General features: G+C 43.0%; 1 protein-coding gene across 3 annotated transcripts in view; it reads left to right on the top strand.

Annotated features, from left to right (window-relative positions):
* Positions 1-16,616, top strand: part of LOC307245902 (KAT8 regulatory NSL complex subunit 1-like) — a 38,493-nt gene that overhangs the window by 20,661 nt on the left and 1,216 nt on the right. For 2 of the 3 annotated variants that reach the window (XM_080021635.1, XM_080021634.1), the window contains exons 4-15: positions 848-989; positions 4,014-4,097; positions 5,002-5,123; positions 5,410-5,551; positions 7,350-7,515; positions 10,338-10,493; positions 11,352-11,543; positions 12,506-12,660; positions 13,195-13,316; positions 13,766-13,823; positions 15,833-15,945; positions 16,350-16,608. In XM_080021635.1, the coding sequence (XP_079877761.1) occupies positions 848-989; positions 4,014-4,097; positions 5,002-5,123; positions 5,410-5,551; positions 7,350-7,515; positions 10,338-10,493; positions 11,352-11,543; positions 12,506-12,660; positions 13,195-13,316; positions 13,766-13,823; positions 15,833-15,945; positions 16,350-16,608 (1,711 nt within the window). The remainder of the gene's footprint in view (positions 1-847; positions 990-4,013; positions 4,098-5,001; positions 5,124-5,409; positions 5,552-7,349; positions 7,516-10,337; positions 10,494-11,351; positions 11,544-12,505; positions 12,661-13,194; positions 13,317-13,765; positions 13,824-15,832; positions 15,946-16,349; positions 16,609-16,616) is intronic. The other variant, XM_080021636.1, reaches the window with a different exon arrangement.

Raw genomic sequence — 16,616 nt, 5'->3', positions numbered from 1 at the left:
ATACTTTACAGCTCCATCTGATAAAACATCAGATTTTTCTGGTTTTATGCAGGGCTCTGAAGTCCATACCATAATACTTTGCCTTGAGTTTCTCAGAAAAGTGTCTCCCCTCGCAAATTCCACACAACAACTTGAGCAGATGGCATGATGTGCATCTATCCTTTCAGATTCACCTTGGTTCTGCACATCATTTCCCCCAAAGTAGTTTCACTGGTTACTTGGGATTGTCACAGTTTTGAAATTGATTATTTGTCGTATAAATAATTGCGATTCCCGCTTTTAATTGAACCTTTGTGTTAATTCTGCTTCACTATCAAAGTGTCAGCTAATAATACACCGCCTGTCCACCTGATGATGAAGAGGCATTTAGTGTTGTTGAACAAAATAATTCAGGCTGGTGAGAACTCAGCTAATTCATCTGCTAAATAATTGAAACATTTCTATCATTGGCTTCACAGTGGGTGTGGGTTTGTGTCCTGCCATGTTTTAAGTGTGTAGGTCTACTGTATATCAATTTCCCCTTTAGCCGTTTAACGTTGTGATTTTATTGTCTTTTATTTTCATCTTAAGCCTTTTATTCTTCCTAGCTTTCATACAATGTCCATCCACCATGCCTGGAATCAGGAAGCACTTTGAATTGTCATTGTGCCTTCAAATTCCCCTTAAACCCGGATGGACATTCCCCCATGCTTTGATGGAAATGGATGATGGTAGGGTGTTAACCATTTTTCAAAATGGTCAGGACCGGCTCAAATAATTGCGGGGTGGTCGTGGATCTCACAACGGTCCCTTCCCGGATTCAGTGTTTAATCCTCAACCCGTCTGGTGTGTTGTGTTTTCCCTGCAGTTGGAAGCGCGCGGAGAGCCGCTACATGGTGGAGCGTGCCGCCATCATCAGCCACTGGAACTGGCTGCAGGCGCACATCTCGGACCTGGAGTACCGCATCCGCCAGCAGACAGACATCTATCGGCAGATCCGCTCGGGAAAGGTCAGCGCCTCAACCTGCTCCACGCCAACACGCCCGCCTGTCTCGCTGTGTTTTTACGTCGAGTTACGGTGGTTTCACCAGGCCCGAGCATTCAGAGCAGGGCCGTCACCGTCTTTCAGTTGATGATTGGATGGATGGGATTTTTGTCACAATCGATGCATGAGGCAGCGTTATGAATCTGCTGGAAACGTTGAAATTGTGGTCCACATCATAAACGGCAAATTGAATGTCATGTTTTTTAGAGCAGCGACGGCCCTGAGGCTTTTTACCTCTTTATCATGTGCACTCTAACTTCAGAATGTTAAACAGTAAATGTTCAAGAGAAGAGGTTCTTTTTTTTAATTTCAATTTTATTTTGGAAGATTCACAAGGGAATTTAACCACAATATAAGACGCAATGCAAAACGGTACTTCTGCTTTTCCTTTCTTTCTTTTTTAGGGTGGGGGGGTGCGTCATGCTTTGAAATGTTGAGTCATGGTTGCTCAGCTGGATCCTCGTTGATCAAAGGCATATCTGCATATCACTGTTTTCTGGGGCTCTACCCGACTCAGAATTGTGTCAGTGGAATCTGATTCGGCTGTTCACTCTGCATATTCGACCAGTACTGTTAACGGTATTGGAGAAATTATTTATTTTCTATTTATTTAGGTTCTATAACCACTTTCTAACTTGGAATACGATTAAGATATTCGTCTGAGGAGCATTTTTATCAAGCATTTGACGCTGCTATGATTCCATATAAAACTATTAAAAAACATTTTCTCCTTCGTAAATACTACAAAACCTTTCGGTAAATTAGATCCATAGCCACTGGTCTGCTTGACTGGTGAGCTGTTTGCCATGGTGTTTCAGCACGGCAAGGCTTGACATTGAGCTTTTTAAGTTATTTTAATTGCCTGATAGCCAGATTTACTTGGGCTAAATGGAAAATGTAGTCCCGTTAAAAAAAGAAATAGAACCAACAGGGATTTGTACAATTATTATAATTGTTTTAATTGTCATAATTATTATATTGCCAGGGTGCGGTGGGGAATTAAATCAAAACCCGCCAGTAAAATACTAGCATTGAGGACGTGGAAATAAATATTTATTAGTTTTTATTAAATAATGTTAAATTTGGGTCCTCTGGGTCCTTCCCCAGGAAATCTTGAGCGTCAAACACTTGGTTTCCTGCATTCTGGTGAGTTTTTATGCACCAATTTGTGCTGTTTCTGCATCAATTTATGGTGGAAATATCTTCATGTAAAGGAAAACACAACTGTTTTTATTGAGGTAGACAAATGCACACGTTCTGAATATTGAGGGGGACGTATTGCCTGCATCCCCTCCAAAATCTACCTCGCTAAATACAATCTTGGCTAATAAACAATAACTATTTAGAGGAAGAAAGCTAAATGAGAATTCTAACTGAACCATTCAAATGCTCTGTACTCCATTAGACAATGGAGCAAGATAAATATTGGGAATATAACATTTAATTTAAAACAATAGGAAAGGATTTTTTTCCCCATTTAATGCCTTGCTTTCATTATAATTGTGTAATTTGTTTTCTAGAATGTTAATTGAATCCAGTCACATTAAATCATTATAGATTTCATTTTTTTGCAGTAGAATAAATATAAACAAAATATTTTAATACTATTTCATAGTTAAAAGCAATGCTTGGGAGCCGGCTCTTTTCAGTGGGATCATCTGTCTCACTGAAAAGAGACAACTCTTTCAAAACCACTGCAAGTGCTCCTCCTCCACCCTCCATGTCCATGTCTGCTCCGTACGTTCTCCTCTAATCTGACTTTTATCCTCATTTTACTCATCGTATCACAGCCTCATGTTCCGTCGAACATTGTTATCTTATCTTCATCACAATCCAAATCATATCCATAACGTTAGATCCTCTTATGGAGCGTGTACCGCCACTTCTCACGAGCTGCTGGTCTGTGTTCTGCCCTCTCGAGTGGACAAATCAGGTGGACATGTTACATATTGAATCGAAGCGCACTATTTCTTCAAATCATTAGAGTGCACAAGCTGCAGCTCTCCGCCCCCATGAGGCATTCCACTTCCTCAAACACAGAGTTTACTTGCACTGTGTAAGCCAACAAGTGCTAAAGTCGAGCCCTGCAGGGGGAGTTTTGTTTGCGCGCTGCTAGCCGAAAAGCACACAGGGGAGATGATCAGCAATATAACGTAATTATGCAATCTGAATATTCAGAATTCTTCAGCAGAATTGTGTCTTTCCCGCTCTGTTGCTGCAAGTTGCTAGCTGTTGTGTTGGCGAGACATTATTGTGAGGATGTGGTACTGGTGTGTTGAGGGATTGAGATTTTACTTTTTCAGTGCTTGTGCACGTACATTATGTTCTGTGATGGAACTGCTAAGACACAAACTGAGAGATAAGAACAACTCAGTCAGTTTGTTGTGAGCTGTCTGTTTCATAAAACATGTCCTAAAACGTGTCTCAGTCCTACGTAGCATTGAGACACATTCTTATTAAACCCTCTATCTGAGTAACTCCACCTACGGCTGGAGCGCGAGCGGGCCCGCTAGCATCGAAGCTAAGAGCTAATCATGTGGAGTGCTCTGTTGTTGGCTGCAGGGACCAGCACAAATCTTTTAAAAGGAGGAATTAATACCAACTGTCTGACAAAACTGTGGAAATGGAAATCTTGGTATTTAAAAAGTAATTCTGCGGTGTGTTTCTGTATGTGTCCACGTTACTGGTTACTGTAGGCTGCGGTGCGCGATCAGTGCCACGTTTCCCAAAACAAAAGCCTAGATTGATTTATTTTAGTTTCTGATGTTTCCGGAATAGAATGAATAGAATGGGGGCTCCTCCCACTGAAACAGCCTGATTTTAGACAGGGTGGACGCATGTTAGAATTGCTCAAATGTATAATCTGAGTGGTATTTTCAGCAAAACAACATGGGGACCTCAGAGAGCTATATCAACTTGGTGGAAAGGTGCATAATGCGTCCCCTTTAAACTTTAAATAGATTTTGACGCGCTTGGCTTCACCTTCCAGGGCTTGGTGGAGTTGGGTGGTGTTGCCCCCAGCACACCCCCTGCTGGCGGAACGGAGGTGAAGGCAGAGCCTGGAAACACTCAGGTAAGCAGCTACAGCGTGTGGTGTTTCCTTTTGGGTAAAATTGGAAGAATGATTTGCAGTCTTGACGCTTTTGAGACTTGTTGACTGACTTGTATGTTTGACACAATTACAGTTCTTATTGTGAACAGTAAGCATCTGAAAAGACCGAATCCCACAATGCATTGGTCGTGTCTTTTAAAAATACAATTAATTTGTCCCCACGCCAGCTTAGGTAGATGTGTAGTAAATGTCTTTGTCACTTGTCACATTCTTAGAAAGTTCTGAGCACCAAAGCTTTTGTCCATTGCCGTATTGATCTCATTGTCAGTCGTCCACCTGCCGGTGATTTTTGTTTTTCTTCGCTTTGATTTCTTTCTAAGGTTTACCTCAGATCCCGTCTCACCTGTTTCTTAAGGGTTCTTTAATCCCCAAAATGCACGCTGGAAATAACTGTTGCGGGCAAAGAATAAAGGAAATGTTGTTTAGGTGTGCTTATTTTTGGATGCAGCTGCAGATGGTTGAATTTCAATTTTTTGCCATGTTTTTATACTTTTATAACAGATGTAATTATTTTGTTTTTAATTTATTTAATAATAGATCATATGTAATTTAGCAGACTGCTTATTTTATTTTTCGTCTTTCTTGATTTTAGGTTCATTGTATAATATCAGGTTTTACTTGTACATTTTTAGGTATTTTCTATTTTTTTTTGGATTTCTTATTTTAATTTTTAGGTATAGTTTATATATTGGTAATTTTTTATATTGGTTTATTTTAGGGTTATTGCCTAGTCCTTGTTTTATTCAATTTTTTGAAGAAGTCTAGATGTTTCGAGAACTTTCGGTTGCTCTGGTCATGCGGCAGTTTGCCGGTTGCCAGTTGCATGAGGTGTAGTCTCATTGGCTGCTGTTATCTGTCTGTCCAGGACTGCACCTCGGAGCGGCTGGACTCCACCGTCCCGCTCCATGTCGTCCCCTCCCCCACCACCACAGAGGCCGGCCCCTGGAGGGGTCAAAATGGACGCCCGGTCAACGGTGTCCTCAACAGGTGGGGCTGCTGGTGATAACCTATCAGGGCTCCCCAGAAACAAACCCCTGAATATGATAGGAATGATGAAATTTTCAACATGACATCTGGGTTTTTCCGGTCTTCACTCTAAGACGGTCACTTTCTTTTTAAATTCCAACTAAATAAAGTATCTGATTCTGGATTTTATTCAGTTGAGTGGATTACCACTTTAATGATCACCAAGCAGGCAGGCCAGTTGAATTGGCTCCCAGGCGTTGTTAAAGGTGTGTGAGGTGTTGTTCTAACCGCTGTGTCTATACGTCAGGATGGTGGAGGCTGCGGACAACAAGCACCAGCAGCAGGCGGCGTACGACAGCACATGTGTGGCCGCGCGTACCAGACCGCTGCTCGGCTGCCGCAGGCGGAGGCTGATCCAGCCCAACGCCACGCCCAACCTCAATGGCAAGGTGGGCGACTAGAGTCTGCCTGCTCTTGTTTTTCTCACATGTCAATTGAATCAGAATCCCTTTATTTGACATTGTCATATCTGAGGAATTTCCCGTGGTGAACATTGGTGCGTTGCTGTATGGACAGTTGGCATAAAAACCAGTCTGGAAGAAGAAACAGAAATTCCCAAACATACAAAGAATATACACAATATTCAAAGCGTGACTGCGCAAAAAATGAATGAAGTAAAAGGGCTCGATGTTAATATATGATGGACATACTGTACAGGATACTGTGAAGTGTCTTTGAGCAGTGGGAAAAGTGCTGTATACATTAGATGCATTATTAGTATTATTATTAACTGGTGGAACAATAAAGTGACTGGATGGGCATGTTAGCATGTTTTAGAAGCTGCTGTTGCTTTGTCTCGTGGCTCCAGTGTTTGACCGCCGCTGTTGACACAAACACATTTAATTTGGACTACGATGCAGCAATATCAACAGGTTCAGCAAAGGCAATGAGGCCGAATGTTTCCAGAGATGTTCTGGCTCCTTAAAATGACTTGACATACGCACCCAGCGCTTGTCGATATTGACAAAATCATCGCACATATACAAGAATCCCAGACGTTATCTCGACTCAAATCACAATATCTTTATTTCTATCTTTATTTGTTTATAAAGCTTTATCACCCAGCCCTGATAAACACTAAAATATCCCTCCCCTTGTGTACATTGTTGATATAGAATATTCCTCAAACATCTGTATTTCCACCCCATTCTGTGCAACAAAAGCATCCAATATGTGGCTTTATTTTTACTTGTCACTATCGAGTGTAATAAATGAGTTTTAGCTGTGAAATGAGTCAACCTCGGACGGCGTGTACGCTGGGCGCTGTATGGGCGTGCACCTCCCGCTGAGCCCACCCGCCTGGCGTTGTGGTGGTAACCCCTCCTGACACGAAGCATATCTTAAGTTGCCGATGCAGTGGGGATGTTGATGAAGTAACTGGATAGACCGGTAAACACGAGACGCCGGTGACTCGTCAGTGGAGGAGAAGTAGGTCATCAGTTTCCCAGAGCAAATGGAGAGCGGGAGGGGAAACGCCCTTCTGGAAACAAACCGGTTTCATCTATTTTGTTAGAATAAATGTGAACATGCCAGTCATGCAGCCGTTAGCTGATGTTGGAAGCGTCTTTCTTTACCCAACAGATTATTTTGGTTCCACCTTCTGTTTGAAACGCTGCATGTGCAAGAATAGCAGTGTTTCTTTTACAAGACTTTACTGCGATTATATGCAGTTTGTTTATTCATGTGCAAATTAGTGCACATTTTATTTATATTGGGGCTGGGTTTTAAAGAAAATCGATACAATACAAATCAATCCCGTTGTTAAAATTTCTGAATCGATTTGAACATTGTAATACCTCTGCGTTTAGAGCATCCTAGTATCTGGGAGCGGTTATGTTGAATTTAATCAATGTTTAATCCAATCCTGAACCTTTGTATCGAAATTGAATCGTCAGATCCTACCCAACAACCAGCCTTAATTTATTTATTATATTGTTTTTAAATCAAATCTTAAGAGCTGCATGTTGGTGCAGTATCATGAATGATTCAGATAGAATGGGGAAACTACCCGTTTGCAAAACAAAATCAGGTCAATCCAAAGGCGACCCAATCACCTTCCCGCATTGTTGTACCGTGAAAAATACAATAGATTTATAATACGCTGAGTCCTGATTGCCCCGTGCCGGTTCACCACGGTGCCTCTGTGTTTCTGGCGGTGACCTTGCGTCTCCCCTGCGCCCCCTGCAGGCCCAGAGGAGCAGCTGCAGCCAGTGTAGCTGCCGCTTCAACTCCAGTTGTGTGATGTGCGGTGGCCGGACCACCCTGCGAGACGACCCCCAGTATGAGCTGCCCCCCATGGAGCGCCTGTCCCGGCTGGACCCCGGTGTCCACCCCATCCTGTCCTTCTCTGACGGTCAGTTGCTGCCGGCCCCGCCCAGCCACAGAGCTTATGCAACCGCATCCTGTTTAACGACCCATGGACTACTTCCTGTTTAGCGTCCAGCGGGAACAAACGGTAGCTGCTCGATCTGAATGCAGCCCCTTGTTTGTTCTCTTTAGCGTCTTATTCCAATTCGTTCAAAGTTACTTTACAGCTGGGTTCCTGTTCTAGCCAGTCAGTATGTTTTACCTTCCATTTTTTTTTGTACAGAACATTCCCTTTTTCTTATGCTAACAGGAAGGAAAGCAGATTTCCTGCTATTCAAGGAATTTCTGTAATGTAGAAAATCCAACTTGCCAGAAAGAAAGAAGAGTTTAAAGGGCCACATTTAACTTTTTTAGAGTTCTATTATAGCCTCTATTTCTGAAAATTCAAAGGACATGTTGGGAAACTTACCTTTTAAAATTACCTAGTTTTGTCCAAATAACTTAATTTTGCTGGATTTTATGTTCTGTAAAAGGCAGAAGCGTCTTAAGTACAACAAAAACAAGAGGTGCTGTCCTAGTCAGCAGGACCAGGGCTTAATGTTACGTGTTATTGTGTTTTTACTTGGCTTCTTATTCTTCTGGACGCTATCATATGTCACTCTAGTGTGATTGTCTGACGCTCAGAAACCTCAGAACCTACGGACACGGATAAATAGGATTTGTATTCTGGGATTTCCACACATGCTGTGGGCCAAGTTTGATCCACATTGCATTATATCTGTCGGTGTTATTAGTGAAAACCCACTATGTGCTGGAGCCGGCTCCGGAACTAACGGAGCGACGGCACCGGGTGGGGCAACTTCTGAGATCATTTATTATTCTTCTAGTCATTCTCCTTTTGAGATGGCTTGTCTCTCAGAAACTGTGGAACCCACGGACACGAATGAATAACAGTTGTATTTGGGGCAATCTACACATGCTGTGGTCCCAAGTTTTATCCACATTGGACCATATCTGTAGGAGGAGTTAAACAAAAGATAACTGAAGGAAGACATCGGAAGTGGATGCGGGGATGGTGGTGCGGGGATGGTAGCTCAGGCGGTAGAGCTGGTGGTCTAGTGAGCTAAAGGTTGCTGGTTGGATCCCAGGCTCCTCCTGCTAGCATGCTGTAGTGTCCTTGAGCAAGACACTTAACCCCTAATTGCTCCTGATGGCTGCGTCCGTCGGTGTTTGAATAATTGTAAGTCGCTTTGGATAAAAGCGTCTGATCAATGACTAAATGTAAAGGTAAATGGAAGTGCGGAGTACACAGGCTGGAAGGGGTGGAACAGAGCGCTTTGTGACATCATCATCCAATTTGGTATATACGCCGATCAGCCACAACATTAGAACCACCACTAATAACGCTTATGTTGTGTAGCTCCCCCTCGTGCCTCCAAAACAGCTGTGAGGTTGAGGCATGGACTCCACCAGACTCTGAAGTGAGGTGGAGGCATGGACTCCACCAGACTCTGAAGTGAGGTGGAGGCATGGACTCCACCAGACTCTGAAGTGAGGTGGAGGCATGGACTCCACCAGACTCTGAAGGTGTCCTGTGGTATCTGGCACCAAGACGTTAGCAGCAGATCCTTTAAGTCCTGCAAGTTGGAGGTGGGGCCCCCATGGATCAGGCTTGTTGTTCCAGAACATCCCGCGGGCGCTCCCATCGGATCGGACCCTAACCCCGCCCATCCGCATGATGTAGAAGAAAACATGATTCATCAGACCTCCACCTTCTTCCATTGCTCCTTGGTTCAGTTGTGACGCTCACGTTGGAGATGCTCTGACCCAGTCGTCCAGCATCACAATGTGCTCCTTGTCAAAGTGGCTCAGATCCGTACGCTGCTACAACACATCAACTTCAACAACTCACTCTTCACTTGCTGCCTCATAATATGAAGGAGCAAATTAGTATTATATATATATATATATATATATATATATATATATATATATATAGTTAATTATATTATAATAATACTTTATAACACTTTATATATAATACTTTATATCACTATAATAATAATAATAATAATAATAATATATAACACTATATATATATATAATAATAATATATAAAAGTATATATGTAATAACATATAACACTATATATACTGTATATAATAATACATAACAGTATATATATAATAATATATAATAGCATACATATAATAAAAATATATTACACTATATAGACAATAATAATAATTATATATCTAACTATCTATCTATCTATCTATCAGTGTATATATTATAATAACATATGTTTATATACATATATATATATATATAATTATAATCATATATAGCAGTGTGTGTGTATATATATATATATATATAATTATAATCATATATAAAAGTTTAATAATAATAATAATAATATATCTCACTCCTTGACAGGTGCCATTGGAGCCAGATGATCAATGTTATTCACTTCACCTGTCACTGGTTTAATGTTTTGGCTGATCGGTGTATATGTGCAGGGTGTGACTCTGAAGGGGTTTTCACATTGGACACGGTGTGCGCTATTTACTTTATTGGCTTTTTTTCACATTGGTGCAATTGCTGCAACGAACCTGGACCCTGCGTGTTGCTGCCTGCATCTACATTTAATAATAATAATAATAATAATAATTAATTATAATTATTATTATTAGGGATAATATTAATTCCAATGTTGGTGTTTTCATAATGCCATTATTGCCGTTATTTATCACAGCTATACCCTGGTATTGACTATTTGTACTTGACATCTCTTTTGTACTGTTTAGTCAACCTACCTGAATGTCCGCTGTTGGATCATTGAAGTGGTGTCTTGTCTCACCTCAGACGTGTGCGTGGGGCTGCGCCTGCAGCAGGTTCTGAAGACTCAGTGGCAGAGCAAGTCTCTGGACCGGAGCAAACCGCTGAAGAAGTTCTCCCTCAAACACAAGCTCTCCTCCTCCAAAGAGAAGCACAAGTTCACCAACTCGCTCATGGCAGTCAGTAAGTCCACACACAGACACACAACCTGCACAATGCTTCCTCAAAACTCCTCAATTTAACAAGGGAGGAATTCATAGGAAGTTTTGGGGAATAATAGGTTTAGAATGGCCAAAGATCATTATCGTTAAAACATAAGAGTTTTGACTAGATATCAAATTAGGAACGGCCGCACGGGTGAGTAAGTCAGTTTGACACCATTTGACAATCAACGCCCATTTTACGTTAGTCACCATTTTCCTGATGAGGTCACAGTTTTTAATGTTGTCTTACCTTTTTGATCAACCTAAATTTACTTTTACACAGGAGGGAGGGGGAGGGGGGGGCGGAATACAACTTATGCCACAACATCATGCAAGATGTGTGTTTTGACTAGAAACCAGGTTAATACTCTTATTTGGACCTTTTATTTGTTTGTTTATTTTTCATAAATATTAGTGGTGTAACAGAACGTAGTACGTCCTTGATCTGCGATCCCCAGGAGTCAGCACGCATTTGAAGAACGGATGAATTGCAAAATTGAATATCATAGTGAAATCCGGTTTTACCGCCGCTTTTTAAAGTCATAATTCCCTAAATCTCGACGCGGATTTGCAGTGAGAAGAAGATAAAGACAGATGTCGTATTTTACCCTGAAGTCACTCTGTGCTGGGGTGTTTTTTTTTTTTTTGTTTGTTTTTTTGTGATCCGGTGCACCCTTAATGAGTATTGATGGATCTAGTAAACAAATGTGAACCCTTGCCTTTCTTAGATTGTGATTTTTCTCTGTATATGCTTAAACAGCCGAAAGTAGAAAGTTTTTCTCTGGCATCGCATCTGAGCTGGCGTTGGATCCATGACGCCTGGGTGTTGTGTTTGCAGAGCTGGGTCACTACAAAAGCCGTGCAGAGAAGACCCGGGCCGGGGAGGGCAGCGGCGCCCTGGGCTCGTCCCGGCTGGAGGGCCCGGCACTCTGCAAGGCGGAGCGGCTCAAGGGCCTCAACGCCGCCGGGCCGTTCGACAAGAGCTACAGCCGCAAGCGGCAGCAGGAGCACTCGCTTGACCGCACTGAGAGTGAGTCACCCCCTGGTGGACAGACACACTAATGTGACGCTGGGCAGGAAAGTCTGGGTGATAATAGAAAGCGGGGTGCGCACTGCGAGATAATGAAGACAATTTTGGGCCAGGTTCACCCCCCCTCCAGCAATCATGAGTAAAGTAAACAGAACGAGTCATGAAGACGACAGCAGCCTTGACGCAGATGTCAACGCTACCAAGCACACAGGTTGTGCTGCAATACGCGCAGTCCATGTTTGTCTTTTTTTTCCTAAAGAATTGTGCATAAAATTGCGTCACTAGTTGGAGCCCTTCCCCTGCCGTGTCTGTTTACTCCATGTTTACTCTAAGGACAGGTTTGTCCGGTTCTGAGAGTCTGGACCGGTGTAGCCAAACCGTTGGCGAACGGAATCTGTTAGTGTGTTGCTCTCCACATTTTTTACAAACAATACTGTTCAATTTGGGTTTGGTTAGGTTTTGAAATGTCCTGGAGTGTGGGGCAAGCTTTAGTAAGGGACAGTGTGCAGCCAGCTGGTCGTTATCGGAAAATAATTTAGCAATAATGACGAACGTATTACTAAGCTATTGATATGAAATTGGACATGTCATCCTGTCAAGTCTTCATCGTCACAAGATGGCGCCGCTAGCATTAGCGTGTATGTGCAGTGAGCCCACCTACAAGTGGTTATCAGCAGTCCTTATTCTGAAATAAATTACCACTGATTGCCAAAATAAAGAATAAGTTGTTTTTGTTTCTGTATATATATGTGTTTTTGTTTTTTATATATATATATATATATATATATATATATATATATATACACACACACCTGTTTTTTGTCGTAGCCAGTGATGAACTAGGGAAGGTTCAAGGGGTGGGACCAGGTTGATCTTTCTATGTGAAATGTGACGCTTGAACTGTGATGAAGGGCTTTGGAAATGAATGTTGACCCGGCCTCCCTCGCTCCCCGTCCCTTCAGCCTCCCCCAAGCTGTACCTGGAATCCGGCGGTCCCTGCTCCTCCCTGGCCAACATGCACCCGTCCCTGCACAGCCCCCTGACCCGCCAGCTCTCCACCTCCTCTGAGAACTCCACCCTGCTCAGCCTCGGCAGCCAGAGCGTCCCCTGCACGCCGGTAAGGAGGTCCTACCAACCTGGCACCGTTGTTCATCTCCGGTCTTGTCGCTCCAGTCGTCCAGCTTTGACTTGTGCCGCAGCTTTTTCAGCCAGATTTGGCTGGAGGTTATTACCTAGAGCAGGAATACAGCTCCGTTTGTGTGTCATTGAGTGTCATTGATCAGACGCTTTTGTCCAAAGTGACTTGCAATAGATAAATGTTGGTAATATAAAACCGCTGTAGATCATAGTCACAGCTCAACAGAAGTTCTACATTGGTAAGGTAGGAGTAGGAGTAGAAGGAGATGATTGTCACGATTTTTATTTTAGATTTAGTCATTTTAGTGAAACGAGCAGGTGTGCAGGGGCTGCCTGGCGACTGTTTCTGCCAACGCTACAAACGAGAGTGAGACATGGTTGAGGTTCCTGTTCTGAGTGTGTGTGTGTGTGTGTGTGTGTGTGTGTGTGTGTGTGTGTGTGTGTGTGTGTGTGTGTGTGTGTGTGTGTGTGTGTGTGTGTGTGTGTGTGTGTGTGTGTGTGTGTGTGTGTGCAGCAGCCCATCAAAAGGCGACGCGGCGAGAGCTCGTTCGACATCAACAACATCGTGATCCCCATGTCGGTGGCCGCCACCACCCGGGTGGAGAAGCTGCAGTACAAGGAGATCCTCACGCCCAGGTAACCATGGAAACACAAAGGCGGACGCATACAAACTATTTTTTACCCCCCCCCCCTCCACGAAGTCCACAAGAAACTGAACCAGGAACCACAGGTTGGGAACCCCTGTGTTCGAGGATATTAAATAAATTGAACCAGAGGAGTGGTCGACTCCCAAGGAAGGAAAATAATATTTAGGCTAAAGATACAAGTTTTGCTTCAAAATATAATCGAAGAGACATAAAATAAATTATTATTAAAATAAATAGTAAAGATTTAATGTTTGTAAGTTTAATATTTTTGTGATGAAATTGGTTTGTTTTCTTCTACGATGAGTAGAATTTGCATGCACTAAAAATAATGTGTGTGCTTCTCCTTGCTTTGCACCACCACCCCCATGTCGTATTTGGACGTTGAAACGGCTCCAGGAGTCACGCGGTTGACTTTGTGTTTTCGTTTGCGTTTCCCAGTTGGAGAGAAGCCGACATCTTCTCGCTGCCGATGGCAGAAGAGGAGAACGAGGCAGAGGTGAGGTTTGATGCCATACCTTCAAGGTTCAAGGGTGTTTATTTGTCAAGTATAGGTGTGTTGTAGTGGTCTGACAAAAGGGGGAAAGGCCAACGTAGGAGGAAAATAATTGAAACGATATCATCTCAACCAGGAAAGATAAATGCAGCAATGCAAAAATATAATCTGTCAAAGAAAATCTAGTGAAATATACACGTCATTTTAATGAACAAGTCATGCAGCAGAGTTTCCATTAGAACAAATTGGTGCCGGTCAACGTGTCCTGGAAGATTTTAATTTTTAATTAAATTTTTTTATTTTATTATTTTAATTAATATTAATATTCCAGACAAATGGAAGAGATTCTGTTCGAATATGATCTGTGTTTATTGAGCTTAAAAACAATTGATAGGGAGGTTATATAAAGAATGACGTCATGAAGGCATGTCGATTCATAATATTTTTATTGAATATTCAAAATAAAAAAAAGTCCCGTCAGTAAATGCTTTTAAAATAAAATAATAATTATAATAAATATATATTACGATTGGAAATCAAATAATTTCCATTTGTGATCAATAAGTAACAAGTGCAGCTGCTTTAATGAACATTTTACTCAAATAAAATTTTGATAAAATCCAAACCAAAATAAATATGACAAGTAGATCTTAAAATATAACAGTTTGTGGTGTTTTGTCTTGTCGACATATTTGACACAATGAATACTCAGCCTCTGCTTTGGGTCAGAACTTAAATCTCAAAAAACACCAAACTATGGGTGTATGTGTCCTGCTTGTCACATGACATCATCTTTGTGTTCCTGTGAGTTGTGGACGCTGCGCTCTGTGTTCACTGTGTTTACAAGCACAACCTGTCCACCGGGGAGGGGGCGGGGCCTATTTATATAGCCGCTAACGTGATTGGTCAGAGGTGTAAGGTCAGCTTTGGATCGTCCAAACGGATCGCCTTTCCGTTGCGACTCGCCGAGCGCCGAATTGAACAGATCTGCAGAATTTTTTATGGAAATGATCGAGTATTTTTTTTTTTTCCGCATTGAGGAATAAAATACGTGGATAATTACGGTTTTTGTTTCATCACCCCGCACTAATCCAAATTGTGCCGTGAGGGAATAATTTTTACCGGACATTATGACCGAAGAGATTTAAATATGTCGGACTTCAACAGGTTTTCCCGGTCAACAACCTGGCAATTAACCGGAAAAGGCAAACTCTAGTCATAATAACGATGTGGGCTTATCGCACATTTTGTGGGCTTTGTGGGTAAGGTCAGCTTTGGATCGTCCAAACGGATCGCCTTTCCGTTGCGACTCGCCGAGCGCCGAAATGAACCGATCTGCAGAACTTTTTTATCGTAATGATGGAGTTTATTTTATTTTGACACAGGGGGGGGGGAATAGTGACATAGTTTTATCACCGGGCAGAAATTAAAATTGTGCGAAGAGGGAATTATTTTCACCGGACGTTATGAGAGATTTAAATATGTCAGACTTGAACAGATTGTCCCGGTCAAAAACCGGCAATTTTTGAATAATGGAAACTCTGCTAAGCGGAACTATGGGTGAAGCAGAGGTTTGGGTGGAGCGTGTACCGAGGACTTGGTGCAGTAGAGGTGTAACTGACATTCTCAGGATTTGAGAGGAGAAAAAATAAACCTGTAATTACTGTGATTATTTCTTTACCGGCAGCAGATGAACCTGATTCCTTAAAGGAGGATTGGCGGTGCACCAAACTCAGTTGAACATTTTCTCACGACTTTGTTTCCATCCTTTATTTAAAATCCAGTGAAAAGTACGGTGGCCTTGACGGACTCAAATGATAAAAGCCATTTTCACCCAACGTGTCAGTTCTGCTCCTTCCCCCCGAGTCCCCAGTGCCTCCAGTTTCACACCGTGCAGCCATGTGGAAATAAAGTGTGTGTGTGTGTGTGTGTGTGTGTGTGTGTGTGTGTGTGTGTGTGTGTGTGTGTGTGTGTGTGTGTGTGTGTGTGTGTGTGTGTGTGTGTGTGTGTAGTTGGAGGACCTGTCGGACGCGGCCTTCGGCCAGCTGCACCAGCCCTGCGAGGACCAGGAGAGGTCCCGCTGGACCTGGATGGCCCTGGCCCCCGCCAAGAGGCGGGGCAGCAGGTGGGGGCCCCGCCCGCAGAGCTACACAACACTGTTTTCAAAGTGCATCGAACTTGAAAATCAACCGACTACAAACATTTTAAATGTGAAAATCTTCATGTGTAAAACACCTTGTTTTATATCGAAGCGGTTCCAAAACTATGGTCCGTGGCCCTCTAGGACACCCTCATGTCACTGCAGGCGGTCCGCAGCTAAATTATTATTTTACAGATGTTTTTTTTTGTATATCTTACATTATAATGATATTAGCGTTCTACCACTGTTCTGTATTGTATTATTATTTTTGCTCTTTCTAACTTGGAGGACCGTCACCTGCATGAGAGACATTATAAACTCAGTAAAAGAAAACATGTCGATTGTCTTTTATTTCTCACTCACCTGCCCCTCACCCCCTCATCCCTCAGGTCGTACAAGTCGGTGGACGGACGGACCACGCCCCTGCTCTGCGGGACCAACCCCCCGACCCCCCAGCCGGCCTCCCCGGACCCGGGACACTGCCCCCTGCTGCACGACTACAGCCACGTGCCGTCGCCCGCCAGCCCCTCCAGCCCCGACGCCACCGCCTCCAACCCCCTGACGCCCTGCTCCCGGGACTCCCAGCGCCCCCTGCTGGCCAGCGAGGACACGCGCTGCTCCACCCCCGACTTCACCTTCGAGGAGCGGGTGAGGCG

This window comes from Zeus faber, assembly GCF_960531495.2.
Source record: "Zeus faber genome assembly, chromosome: 20".
NCBI classification, from domain to species: Eukaryota; Metazoa; Chordata; class Actinopteri; order Zeiformes; family Zeidae; genus Zeus; species Zeus faber.
This window is presented reverse-complemented; position numbering and strand designations above follow the sequence as displayed.